Genomic DNA, 14,054 nt, shown 5'->3' with positions numbered 1-14,054 from the left:
ATCATGACTTACGGAGGTACTCAATGGTACCAAAGAGTGATACTACGAAAACAGTAGAAGATTACTAAAATAAAGGAAGGCTGATGGTTCAGGGAGAATTAAAGTAAGTGAATTTATGAACAGACTAGCGGACAGTGTCCCAGGAATTGACTCATGTTGTGTTACTCTTTTGAGATGTTTGACAGGAATAGAAGTTGGAATCAAATGGAATGGATAGGTCAGCAAGCATGGTGTAAGACTTTCGTCAGTCAGTACTTGTATTATGGAGTTACAGAACGATAACAAATAAATCATGCTACTAGGGTCACACCAAAAAACATACTACATACATCTTACCACAAATTAAGGCACAAGTACTCAGAGGACCACTGAGCAGAATGACAACTACTAATTCTAAAAGTCTGGAGAAGGATGAGAGCATTGAAACATGGCAACGGCTGTTGACGAAAAATGAGTTACCTTGTTAGTAACATGAATCAGGATAGCACACATCCACTCATCAGTAAAAGTGTTCGCTATGAGGGGAAGCTTGAACATGTATGAAAAAAGTATGGGGCAGACTAAAAATCTTGGCTTAAGGAAGTGAGGGGGAGATATGCCAGCCCTAGGTTATCAATGAGGAAAGAGTTTATTTAAAATGTGCTTTGTTTCTTAAGAAGCAAATAGTCTGATAGTTCAGCAGAAGAGCTTGAACTAAGGACATCTGATAGCAGAAAATAAGCTAAGTGCCCAATGTTAGCTCAAGACGAATGGCTTAACCTAAGAACGCCTGATAGTTGTGGAACAGAAAAATGTTTGCAAGAATTGAGGAATTAGAACATTTGAAGTCATTTAGGGTAAGAAAGGACAGTTTTCTGATTTTCTGCAAGTTAGTAATACTATTAACTCACCAAAATGTCCGGAGTTTTGAAGCTGTGAGTTTAGTTTGCTGAAGAAAGAGAAAAAAATAACGTGTAGGTTTTTATCTCCTGTTTGCATTTATTAGACTACCTAAATTACTCACGTTTGTCCTTGGGAGAGTAAGGCTGATTGAATTTAGAGACATTAGTGCTTTGACATTGCCAGTGAGCCATCTATAGGAGTTCAGTCTTAATATCCTGTGTGTGGCAAGATAGAACATACTATTTAAAGAAAGAAGTCATTTCAGAAAATGTTCCAGGCTTACACTGACCTTCCCTGGCAGACATTAGACTCTGTGGTGTTGTGCTTGTATTCATTGTTGATTTTCATTTGTGTGTTTTGACATTCACCCATAAAAAAATAGCTAAACCCGAAAAAAGTATTTTTTTCAGGAATTATGCATTTAGATGGTTTTCTTTCCATGTTAATAAGTAGGAACGCTTCCAAGCGTAATGCAGTGCTGTTTAGGGGTGGACGCAGAAGTTCTTGATATTTTACTCATAGTCCCAAAGCCAGAATTATCTGTGCCCATTGTATAATAAATTATAAATATTTAGAGCATGTAATTCAGCATGAAAGCACTCTGTGTAAATCAACTGCTGCATTAAGTCTGTAATAAACCCATTAGTCTACAACCTATAAACACATACAACAAAACAATTAGACGGCATGACATAAAGGTTTCTGCAAAATGTGCAGTATTGCTACTCAGAACTATCATAATATTTATTTGTTAGCATAACAAGAAAAAACACACTGATAGGTATTAGAGCAATCTTTCCAGCAAAAGGAACAAGCTATGCAGAGGTTTCATGCTTCCAGTTTAGTATAGCATAAAAGTTGCCCATTTTACACTTTATAAATGACATCTTAATGACAAATGACGGGTCAAGGAACACACAGCTTTTATTTACTTCCTACAATTTGTGTGGTCTAAGCCCACTGGTGTTTTACATGAAATGTGGCCAGTGTAAGTATCCATCTTTCAAGAACTTGTACATCTTAATTGTCCATGTTTCTAAAAATATGTCATTTTAACTCGTATTCAAACGTTTTTTTCACAAAAATGCTGTTCTAGCAACAGGTATAGAAAATAATTATATTGACTTAATGAACATAAATGTTGTTGTCAGTCAGAATGGTTAACAGTCCTTCGCCAGTCTTGCTGAATCACATTAACTGCTTTCAACTACAGTGTGTGGCTCTGCAACTGTTCGATTTAGGAACTTGTCATGCTTAGGAATAACAGCATAGAAAGATACTCTTTGCTGTCTGGGGGCACATCTGGTCATTAAATAACATTACTGCTTTTGATTCATTTCCCAACTCTCACACCAAAACAGTCACATACTAAACTCTAAATAAAGTGCAGTATATTTGTTTGCATATTTTTTTTTTTGTTATTTAGTCACTGCTTTTTCAATGGGCAGCTGCGGTTGTGCAGCGATTAGTGTTGTCACCTCACAGCAAGAGGTTCTCGGGTTCGATGCTGGGATGCCTTCTGTGCAGAGTCTGCATGTCCTCCCTGTGGCCACGTGGGTTTCCTCCAGGTGCTCCAATTTCCTCCCACATCCCAAAGACATGCTGTAGGTTGATTGGACACTCTAAATTGGCCTTAGGTGTGAGTGCGTGTGTGTGGCTTCTGTGGAAGGTTGGGCGCCGGGCTGGCAACTTGACACTGTAAAACTCCACTGCCAATCATGAGCGGATAGGTGATCTGCTGTGGCGACCCCTAACTGGGAAAAAGAAGAAGTCACTGCTTTTCAATGTAGGATTTTTACTAAAAAATATTTTAAAATAAACTATTTCTAAGAATTCAACAGCATCTGTTTACTATGAACCATGTGTAAGCAGCACCTCTTTCGGAAAATATGCACAAATAACACTATACAAAATCTAAATCTATTATACAATACAGCTCATACATAATTATTATCCAGAAACAGCCACATAGCAGTATCAGCAACTGCTAGACAGGTAGAAGGAATATTAGATAAGGAATTGTACAGCAAAGGTATTCAAACAGCTAAATATGATAAATAGGAAGTGAGCAGAAAAAATCTACAAAGAAGAACAGTGGTCAGCTCACGATGGACTAAAATGAATCAGGTGTTTTGATATGATAGTGTGGCTTATGGACCTGTGACGTGGAGGTAGGTCTGCACCCTGTCTGAGAAATGGACTGCTAAAACGTGAGGTTGATCTGTTGTTTCCTTCATCTTTTTGTAGTCCTATTCTCCATGGAAATTAGTTGCAGGTGATATCTTCTTATTTATTTATAAATTATTTGCTAACTGAATGAGTAAGCTGGTCCAGAGACCCTTTTCAGCCATGACCTAATATGCAGCCTGACTCCCACAGTTTTTAGACATTCTCAATGCAGAACAAAACTGTTCATCCTGTCATGGATATTGACATGACACTCAGCTAGTCGATCTCTTAAAAAGGGTTACTGAATCTATGTATGATGGCCTGTAAATCCATGCTGTTTCCCTTGACTTCAACAAGGGTGTTTGGCACCATCTCACATGTTGGTATCATAAATGCACCCGCCCAACTTAAACTAAATCTGTATTTAACCAACCAAAAAATAATTGATAAAAGAGGAAAAAAGGACTGGAGCTCAAACTGATAAATATAAAATACTTTACTCCAAAATTCACAAACCAGCAAATAAGCATCTTCATCTTACATGGAAGATTTCATCAAATGACCACACAATTCTTTCAGTCATTTTTAATGTCTGCGATTCCTTTCCTGCTGATTTAAGGTAAATTCAATATCTATTGCCATTCAGATAAAAATGTGTTCCGTACTTCCTACTATGTTTCTACAAGTGGTTTTCATGTACTCAACCTTAGTGCTTACCCCAGCTATCCTACCCATCCTGCTTTTACACTGCAACATTTCATTATGATTCCTTTCTTCAAAGAACAGTACCAGTAACAGTAAAACCAGTCAATGTGCTTGCCATGATAGAAATGTCTCTTTCTTTCTTCTGTCCTTTTCTTATACTTCCTTCCTTAACCTAGTCCCTTCAGTTTCCTTCTTTTCTTACATCACTGCTTAACTTGCCTTTTTAAGTGAATTACAATCATTTGTAAAACTTCTTCCTAATTTTAGGCATTTGTTCCTCAGGCTTTGTTGCTGATTCTTCAGCAAAGACGTTCAGAGATACTATCAGTTAGGAATGCAAAGCCGGACATAGAGAAGATATAAATGCACAAATTAAAAATGCAAAATTGATATAAACAAATGCAGTCAACCCTAAAAGGTCAGCTCATAAAATAAGTGTATAGAACCATATTGCTTCCATTTCCCATTGGAGGGACTCAGCACTGTGGATTCTCTCCCCAACACCTAAAGGAGTGAGGACACTTAGCAGTTATCATTTATGCTTCTCTGACACACTTCTAGCTTTTATAATTCTTCATCCATACTTCTCAAATGTCACTTATTTCATGGACGCTCTTTATTCATTTTGGCCCAAAATGTTCATTACCCCTCCCCCTCTCCACCCCTGTAAACGTAGGCTTTCCTTCAAGATCATTACATGGCAGTCTGTAAACAATAGTCTACATCTGAGTTAGGCATCTCATTATTCAGAAAACTGAAGTGTTTGTGTGTACATATTTTTATATATATATATATATATATATATATATGCACACACACTCTTTAATTTTCTGAATAAATTATATAATAGAATTATATAATAATATATGCATCCGCGGTGGTGGTGCTATGGTAGTGTTGTCACCTCACAGTAAAACGCTGTCTGGTTCGGCTCTCAGCTAGACCGTCTTCTGCGTGGAAACATGCGTGAATGGGTGTTTCTTCGTTGAAGGTTGTGCGTCAGGGCTGGCAACTCGGTACGTAAAAATCAACTGCCAATTATTAGCGGACCGGAGTTCCGCTGTGGCGACCCCTAACCAGGAAAAGCCGAAAGACGCACACACACACACACACACGCACGCACGCACGCACGCACACACACACACACATATATATATGTATATATATAATTATCTCTCTATGGTTTACCATTCGCGCGAATCACAACACCGAAAAATGCAGAGGAAGAAAGGCAGTATGTCGAATTTAATGCCGATTATTCAAATTCGGCATTGTTCGACATATGCCTTCCCCTGCACTTTTCAGAACAGCTTTTTGCAGGTCCCCTGCACCCCCCCCCCCCCCCCAAATTATATATTCCAACTTCGAGGTCGCACTACAGTGGAGAAAAGGGTAAATTTCCCGAACCGCACTATACCGCGATCTCTCGTCCAGTGGTAGACCAGTTCCATACCTCTCAAGTGTACCTCATTACGAGGAACGTACCTCATTTGGGGTCTTAAAAAGTGTTCCTCGAAATTCCTCAAAGTTCCACATTGAAAGAGTCTGTCACATATTCAGTGTTAGGAATTTTTTAAGTGAAATCCATGGTAAATTGAAATTAATCATATTAATCCATTAAAGGATCTTCTTTATAAGTAAAATCAGCATATTTTAACAATTCTATGGCCTTCCTAGTTGAAGTTGTTAGTAAGCCATGTATGTGTTGCACGTTTTGCCCATTTGTTCCACATTATGAAGGCGAGTGTTCCTCATTTTGGCGATGGAAGGTTGAGAGCTATGCAGACCACATATGCTGAACCAGGGACTCGAATGCATGTAAGCTGGCAACAGAAGTCAGCCAACTGTCATTTGATATATTGGCAAACCTAAACTCTGTGTGTGTGTGTGTGTGTGTGTGTGTGTGTGTGTGTGTGTGTGTCTCTATATATATACACGCACACACACACATAATATATATATAACACACACAGGCATATATATATGCACAAAAGAAGAAACTTAAACTTCTCGGTCGACAGGTGAAAAAAAACAAGCTGAACTATAGTTTAAGGTTTTCGTCTTTGTTAAAAAGAGCTTCTTCAGAAACCGTTTGCATATATAAAACCTTTTTTACTCCCATTACTTTATAAATATGTGTCCTTGATTTCCTGCTTGTTTTAAGCTGTGCCCCATTGTTGACATGTACGTCTTCTAAACAAAATACACAGTATAAACGATGCAATAAGTTACCTACAGAAAAGGCTTGTTTGGCTGAAATGAGGACGCAGAGGTGATTGCTGCCTGGTAAACTAAGCTGGCTGGTAGTATATCCCTCAGCTGTCCCATATTTAGGAAGGATGTATTTAATTTTGCCTCATTGTTCTATAAACTTTTTAAGTGAATTGGAGTAATAAATTACCCCCCCCCCCTCCATTTTTTTGCTTTGACCAGAATTCTTGAGCAAAGAAGTTGAGAAATATGGGGTCTTCTCTTGCTGTATTTTGGATATATGGCATAATGTATTTCACTTCGCCTATAATTTTCTGTTTTTTATTTTATATCAGAAAAAAGAGAGTCCCTATGAAAGGCTGCTCGGTCCCTCCCTGCTATCCATGGCACTTATTACAACAGCCTTTGCTCTCCCCTGTTCGTTTTGCGCATCCGGCTCTGGGCGTTTGAAGTGTAACCTTAGCTTCAGTCTGTATGTGGAGTATTCCTCAGAAGATGCATCATATTCCCAATGATTAACCCTTAGGTGGCTATTCTAACTCCCCTCTCCAGTGGACATAACCACAAGCCTGGAGCTCAGGGGAGCGTTCTGAGCTGCACCAGTTATTGGCTGAGCTCTTAAAGGTTGCTGCAAGGCGGTATGCACCCCCTGGTTCATGAGGTACGCCGCTCATTCTAGCTGTCAGAAACCCAGCTTACTGCAGGAAGATGGAAAGTTCACAAGCTGCGTAAATGAACTTTTAAAGCATACATTAGTAGCTAACAACTTAGGACTCTGTAGACTCTGCAAACGCAGTGCGTTGTATTTCCAGCCTCAGCGTTGCTTTTTTTCCCGACTGTTACACATTCTGCCGACTTGCCACACACACATACTATGTCACACATTTTGATATAGAAAGGTTGCGATTTGAGACAAGTTTTAAGCTGGTCCTGAAACATCAGACTCTCCAACAGTACAACTCTGAAGAACATTGCTAGACAGAGTCGTAGTATTTCCTGATGTCAAAAAGTTACTAAAACAAGGCATTGCAATGTCAGTGCACCCCCTCAAACAATGCAAAGGGCTCCGGTTTGTTTTTACTTTGTCACTGATTTTCTTCACAAAGTTGCACATTTTAACGGCAGAAGCATCATTAAATAAATCAGGTAAGCCCATAGAAATGTCCATTATCAATAAACCCATAGAAATGTCCATTATTAATAACAATATCAAATACACAGTCTGAAGAACTTTTATTTTGAAAAATAAGACCCCCCCCCCCCCCCGACCCTCTGCTATGAATTTTAAATGCCAATGCTATGATTTTTAATGCTAAAAGGCGGAGAGAGAGGTATGCCACTAAGGTAGAGAAATGTTACATGCTGCCTGCTTATGGGACAGAAACGTGTAACGATAGAGACTCCATGTTCCTTTACTAATATTCTTATTATTAATACTCTTACAATTATTACAAACAGCTTAGGGTGGTTGGTATATTGATTTTATTATGGTATGACCTTCAATATTTTTGTTCAGTGTAATAAGACAAGTTTAACTTTCATCTGGACAGCAGTCAGCTAGCTACTCTAAGCATAAACTGAAGCACGTGTTTTCAGTACTACAGCGTCCATTCTTATATTATAAATTATGGCCTCATAGAAATATGCAGACTTGCCACCTCCTTCGTTTGGCAAGGCGAGCCTGACCCGGGCAGTTGTAACCTGAGGGTGAGATGGGGTGGGGCATGCAAATCGTAGTTGCATAATGTTTTAGGGGGAATGCGTTTTATAACTTTTAATCAAAATTTGATGCTATATAGGGTTACCACCTGTCCCTCTTTCGGCAGTTGTGTCCTGCAAAAAAATTGTAAAAATGGCAAATGTCCTGAGATTTTAGGACCAAATTATTTCCTATATTTTATGTAATAGTTGCATAAAACAGTTATTCTGTATCTGAAACACCTAAATGATATAAGAAACAGAATAAGCAACTAAAATGCTACAAGAATAAACTTTTATTTAAGCATAAAAATGAAATTCTGTCCTTTGTACTGGCCATGGGTATGTTTCGCCCTGCAAAATCTTACGTTTGCACCAAAAATGTCCCACTTTGGGCATTAAAAGGTGGCAACTCTAATGCTGTATTTGAAACAAAAATAGACAGAGCAGAAAATAAACTAAAGGGCTATGTCTGCGAAGCTTTACTTTGAGAAAATGAGTGTGTAGCCATGCCTGCTCGTGAATGAGCCTGTATCTTTCTATGCATTCATTGATCATATGGTCCGTCCTGCAAATGTCCACATTTCTGTAAGAAGGTACTACGTTTGCATCCGAGGCAACCCTGCTGCAAGAGATGAGCCCTTATGTCGTTGGCTGCCCTTCCTATAACAATGAGCTCACATATTTAGTTTCTGACTCTTATACTAAACAAGGCAAAATATTATGCCTTTCTATGCTTTGGTAGCATGCCTCTCAGTTTCTTTCAAGAATGCTGGACAAAGTAAAATATTGCAGGAACAAATAAGTAAAAAAAAAAAAAAATCGCATTTGCATACAAAGTTAACAGAAAAAAGGGTTCTAAGCCCATGACACTTGTACCACCACCATATATTTCACGTCAAGGCATCACTTATCTTCCTAATCCTTGATTGTTGATAGATAACCGTATTACCTCATTTACTTAACGGAAAATACAGTCTAGCTAATGCAAGGGTAACTAGACATACTCAGTATACTGAACTGGGTATATTTTTTGAGCATCTTTCTGAAACATTGATGCTTGCCTGATAGGAATGCACGTCAAAAAATGTATTATTTATGGTTATCAGCGGCAATAATTGAAAACAAGGTATTCCTTTATGACAGATATAGGGGCAACAGTTTGATTGTTGAGTACGTTTTTTTTTTAATGATGGCTGGGTGGTGGGCAGAAACATGAGGTCTGAGTGCAAAATATGAATTTCTGCCCTCACCTGGTTTGAACCGGGAGGATAGGTGACTGGTGTTGGGCTCATGTTCTTTGATGGCACCAATTCTATTGACCTCTTCTCTCAAAATATTCAGCATTCTGAGTTTTAAAATGTCTATGCCCCATGCAGTTCCATATTGAAAGAGTCTGCCACGCGTTCATTGTTAAAAATTATCCAATGGAAATATAGTACATGATGTTAAATCATTTACATTTATCGAAATACCATTTTATGGCACATTTTAGCCATGCTGCGAGCTTACTACTTGAGGTTGTTAGTACATGGCTATGGAGTTATCCGCATTTTGCACATTTATTCCCCGTTTTGAAAGATGGTGTTCCATATTTGGATACTGAAGGTTGATAGCTATGGACCCCATGTTTGCCACACAAATAACACAGAACTATCGGTCCTAGACTTTTATCGTAATACGTCCACACAGTCATACAAAGGGTCTCAATTTTTTATAATTATTCGGCGAGGGGGGGGGGGGGGGTTCTACCACTGTTTATTAAACGTCTAAGCTGCTCCATGTGCTAGCCCCAAGCTACTAATAATTTTTCAGCACAGCACTGAAAGTAAAGGCTTTGACTTGCTAAGACACTTGCCTTTGGTTTGATTCCCTCGGTCTCTGTTTAACTTATAGCTGAGCGAGTCAATTTGTCAGACAGTGAAAAGAAGCATTTGTGCCTGAAGCAACCAACGTCCTATTAGCAAACAGCTAATAGTGTACATGTTAGGTCAAATAAATACGAAGAATTGTAATTGCTGTTGAAAATATACATTGTAATTCAACTGAAGTAAACCCCCATTGCCAAACACATATATGGCATTTTGCGTTGCTTAGAATTATTGTATCTCACCCGCAGAAAAGTGTGACCCACCAATAACGGGGAACTGAACTCTTGCCAGCCAGAGTCTTATTTATAAACTAGTTGGTCAGCAGCTTGGCCTCTCTCTTTACATGTGTGGGTGGAAGTAGTTAAAGAACTGGAAGATGCACTCACCTCTTGCAGCAGACGATCAAGCTTATTCTGTAGGAAAAGGGGCATGGTGCCATCCTCACTCAGAAAAGTTGCAGCAGATGCAGGCATGTTAAATCTCCCTTTCTCGTTCTCTAATAATGTGACTCTATCCTGCAGCTCTGATGCTTTGAAATTCAGAAAGAAGCAAAATGCCACTGAAGTCAGTGATAATACCAAGCAGACTACTATGACCATAGCCTTCAGACCCTTAAATAGCTCATTTCTGACAGCAAGTTTCGAGTTTTGATCCGTTTTAAGTGGACCCATGTCTGGGCAGGAAGGATACTGCCAAAAATAAGAAATTTGTAAGGCACAACTTTGAAACAAGTTTAGCACCAAAACAACACCAAGAAGCTTAGATCAGGCTACTTATTGCACGAAATTTTGCTCATATGCCAAAGGAGTTTTTATGTCATCCAGGTCCAGTCTGTGGAGGTCAGAGGACCTGCATCTTGGTTTCTCACGTATGTTTAGGCTGCTGTGAGAAAAGCCCTTAAAGCTAAGTTAACGGGACACTGCACAACTGTAACTGAAACTGCCCGCCTTGCAGGAGAGCTAAGCATTGCCACCCACTTTGTGAATGACCTCCCACTTTGTGACACCGGTGTGATGTCATGGCAGCCCCGCCCACAGCATCTTTTTGAACCACCCGTTATGTTTTCGGTCGTCCCCCAACTTCCAGGTGGAAAGAAAATCATCAGCTTTTAAGGTCCTCGACCTTACACTCACTACTCAGCACTGTTTCTAGCATGTCATAAGTGTTAGAGGTCCAGTTTTCATTCTAGTTACACTGTGTAATATTTAGTTTGCTTCAGCCAGTAATGTGCTAAGTGCTGTGTAATAATTAAAATGGCTAGGGATAACTGCAGGCACACTGCTTTTCTTAATGCTCATCACTTTTTATGCAGTTTTATCGACCTAGACTTAATTTATAGTCATGCATCAGTTGAATGTCATATCAGACTTTAACACATACATTTCAACTTTCCCTAACTTTCAGGAACTGTCCCTGAATTCTACTCAAATTTTAGCTGTGTCCCTTTTAATCCTCCTAAAATTGGTGACTTGTGGAGAAAAGATGGTGAATTACACTTAATAAATAATGACAATAATTAGGGTTACAGATTATTTTAATGCAGAAAAATGCATATTCACATTCTCCTATTTTGCCATTCTCTCACGTTAATAATATTACTATTTTAATTGTCCCCGCCTTTTCCTGGTTATTTCTGGATTTGTCCATGATTCGGTAAAAGCTGTGCTTGAACATGTTAACAATTACATACCAGCATCCATACGGAGGATTACAATCGGGTCTCCAATCATAACCAGTTTATTATAAATTCAAGAAATGGATGCCAAATAATGGGTTAATGGTTGCACTAAAGTCCAGAACATGGGGGGGCACCATCATAATTCTATGCAGTATGTAACATAGAGCTTTATGAGCTCCGTCTACTACCACTTACACACACAACAAAGTTTAGAAGCTCGAAGGGTTTTACCAGATTTCAACGCCTTTGGAAGCCAGTAAAAGTAAAACACTTTGCGCTGCCAGACAGACAAGAACCGAAGTGCCCATCTGTAGAGTGCCACACCTGGTTGTAAGTGTGGCACTGTGTAGTTCTAACATACCTCTCAACTCCTTTACTGAGGAATTCTAGGCAAAAGAAAAAAAAACGAAAAGGGATGGGAGAGCAAAGGCTCAAAATCAGGGTCATTTTTATATTAGTCTAATTTACTTTATTAAAAGGTAGCTAGCGCAAATTTGCCAAACCGGTATATATTTTCTGAGCAATACGATATGATAAATTATAATGTCTGGTATTATTTACTGACTGTGTTCCTGTAATATTTCACGTAAAATTAAACATTTTATAAAGGACAGCGCAAAAATATGAAGCTAAATTACAAACATTCTGCAAGAAGAGGGACAACTGAGACATGCTGAGAGCTTTAAAACTGTTTTCGTCTTCTGGAGCTGCTCTTTGCTTACCAGCGCTGCCACCTCATAGACTCTAGCAGACCAGATCTCATCTGGGGTGTGAGGACGGCGACCCAAGTCCTCGTGCATTACAAATAAATCCATACCTCTCAACTGTCCAGATTTTTGCCTTACATTTTTGGTCTGCTCCTTATAAGTTTTCTAGTATTTTGGCAAATCTGTGGGATAATCTGAGGAATGAAGTCACTAAGTAAGAACAAACATTTGATTTTTAGACTTCATATCATGCAGAAAATGCATGGTACCTAAAACCCTGTTATTCTAACAATTGTCCAAGTTTATGAAATCAATATTTAAAATGTACCGTTTCTGGCCTTTGTCCTCCCATTATTTCAGGCTTTGTCCAGATTCCTTGTACAAAGACGTTGAGAGGTATGACAAATGCCCGATGCTCGTTTATAATGCAGCTAACAACGTGCGATCCCAGTGTTACTACTTTGCTAAGTTATACTGATTAACTGCATACACGATTGTTAATAACAGCTCTGGGGTAAATATATATTGCACGATACTGACGGCAGTCACTGTTGCCTTTTCATTTGATACTCAACTGATAGGAATACGCAAAATAATATTTAAAATATTACAGCAATTAGGTTTGAGGACCATGTTCATAATATTGTGCATTTTGAGAACATTTATATTTTAAGATGGTATAATTTGAGTGCAAGTATCTTTAGATTGATGCATGCATTTGGAAATTGTGATAACTTTAAATTACTGGATTATTACATGCTTCAGTTAGTCCACGTCTGTTTACTGACATTGGGAAATAAATACCGAGGGTAGCATTTAATGTAGTTGTCTGTACCTACAGGTTATAACATTGTAGATTTCCCTCTCTTTATTGAGCAAAAATGTTCTACTAAACTAGCGCACCCATAAGGGGGAAAAATCAAACGCTATAATAATATATACCTATAGGTGCATGCATTTAGATGTGCTCACCTTTGTATTTGTGTCCAGAGGCGATGCAGAAGTTTTGTTCACTCAATTATTATTCACCAATCCCTGCTGTAGTATAAATGCTTTTCAAACTGATCTGATTATTCGCTGTCATGCCTGTCATTCAAGTTTAGCAGCCTTATGGATATGGTTATCCTTATGGATATATATGGTTAGTAAGTCTTTATCCACATTTTACCCATTTATTCCACATTATGAGAGGTATTGTTCCACATTTTGGAGTTGCAAGGTTGAGAGCTATCATGCATGAACAGGGTGCTATCATTGCAAACAGTGCGGCATTGTTTTCTGAAAGGTTACCAAACAGCTAAGAATATATTTATGTGTGTATGTGTGTGCATCTGTCTAACTAAAACGACGTTAAAAATGCACTAATACGGGGCATCATAATTCTTGAAAAATGGATCTACATAACCATTCTCTTAAATGCTATACCGTATAGCACTTCTGAAAAAAAAATGTTTTCTGAGACCCTTAGGGTTTTGAGATCTGACAAAAGCCTTTGTTGCCTTCACAGAAACTGCTTAGCCCAATAACGTTGTTACAGTTTTTGATGGTCTTTCAAAGCTGACGAACCGATTTTCTTGGTATTGGTAACGAACGTCATTTAACGTTAAACTCCGTTCTGAAGGTACAATAGCTAGGCTTACCACATATTTTGATGTTGGGCTTTTGAGTCATTCATGGTAGAACCATTCAGAGTGGGACTTTTTGTGGAAACTTCACAATTTGTAGGGCAAACCACACCTACAACCAGAGCAAAGGTTTGGACTTAACTTTGTTACCAAAACAAAAGCACACGTAGAATTTTAGCAGTTTCTGCCTTTTTTTTTTACAAATGTAACAATGTATTTCTGATAAACGACACTTCTTTCAAGAGCAATTAGAGAAAACTTAGAAAATCTTTTTTGTCTTCAAGTCTCAGGACATTTGTTATTTTCCTGTTTCTTCAAAGCACGCAATTGCCCAAATAGGGACTGTTCTGCGGAAAGAGGGGCAGGTATATTCCTAACTGTCCAGATTATCATAGAATGTCCAGATTTTTATTTTATATTTTTGGTCCGTTCCCCATAAAATCTGTGGTTTTCTGGCAAATCCCTGAGAATGGAAGTCAGTAAATAATGACCGAGATTTGAGTTTCAA

The 14,054-nt window shown here is 38.5% G+C and overlaps 1 protein-coding gene across 1 annotated transcript in view; it reads right to left on the bottom strand.

The window, feature by feature from the left end:
- The window catches only part of LOC122800385 (collagen alpha-1(XXV) chain-like), a 131,225-nt gene extending 120,771 nt beyond the window's left edge, over positions 1-10,454 (bottom strand). Inside the window, exon 1 of the mRNA XM_044069834.1 lies at positions 9,923-10,454. Coding sequence (XP_043925769.1) covers positions 9,923-10,207 — 285 coding nt within the window. The 5' untranslated portion in view covers positions 10,208-10,454. The remainder of the gene's footprint in view (positions 1-9,922) is intronic.
- Positions 10,455-14,054: the final 3,600 nt, after the last annotated feature.

Source organism: Protopterus annectens, chromosome 4.part0 (assembly GCF_019279795.1).
Source record: "Protopterus annectens isolate FY-2018-M chromosome 4.part0, PAN1.0, whole genome shotgun sequence".
Taxonomy (NCBI): Eukaryota; Metazoa; Chordata; order Ceratodontiformes; family Protopteridae; genus Protopterus; species Protopterus annectens.
Note: the sequence above shows the minus strand (reverse complement) of the source record. Positions and strands in the feature narration are given on the sequence as shown.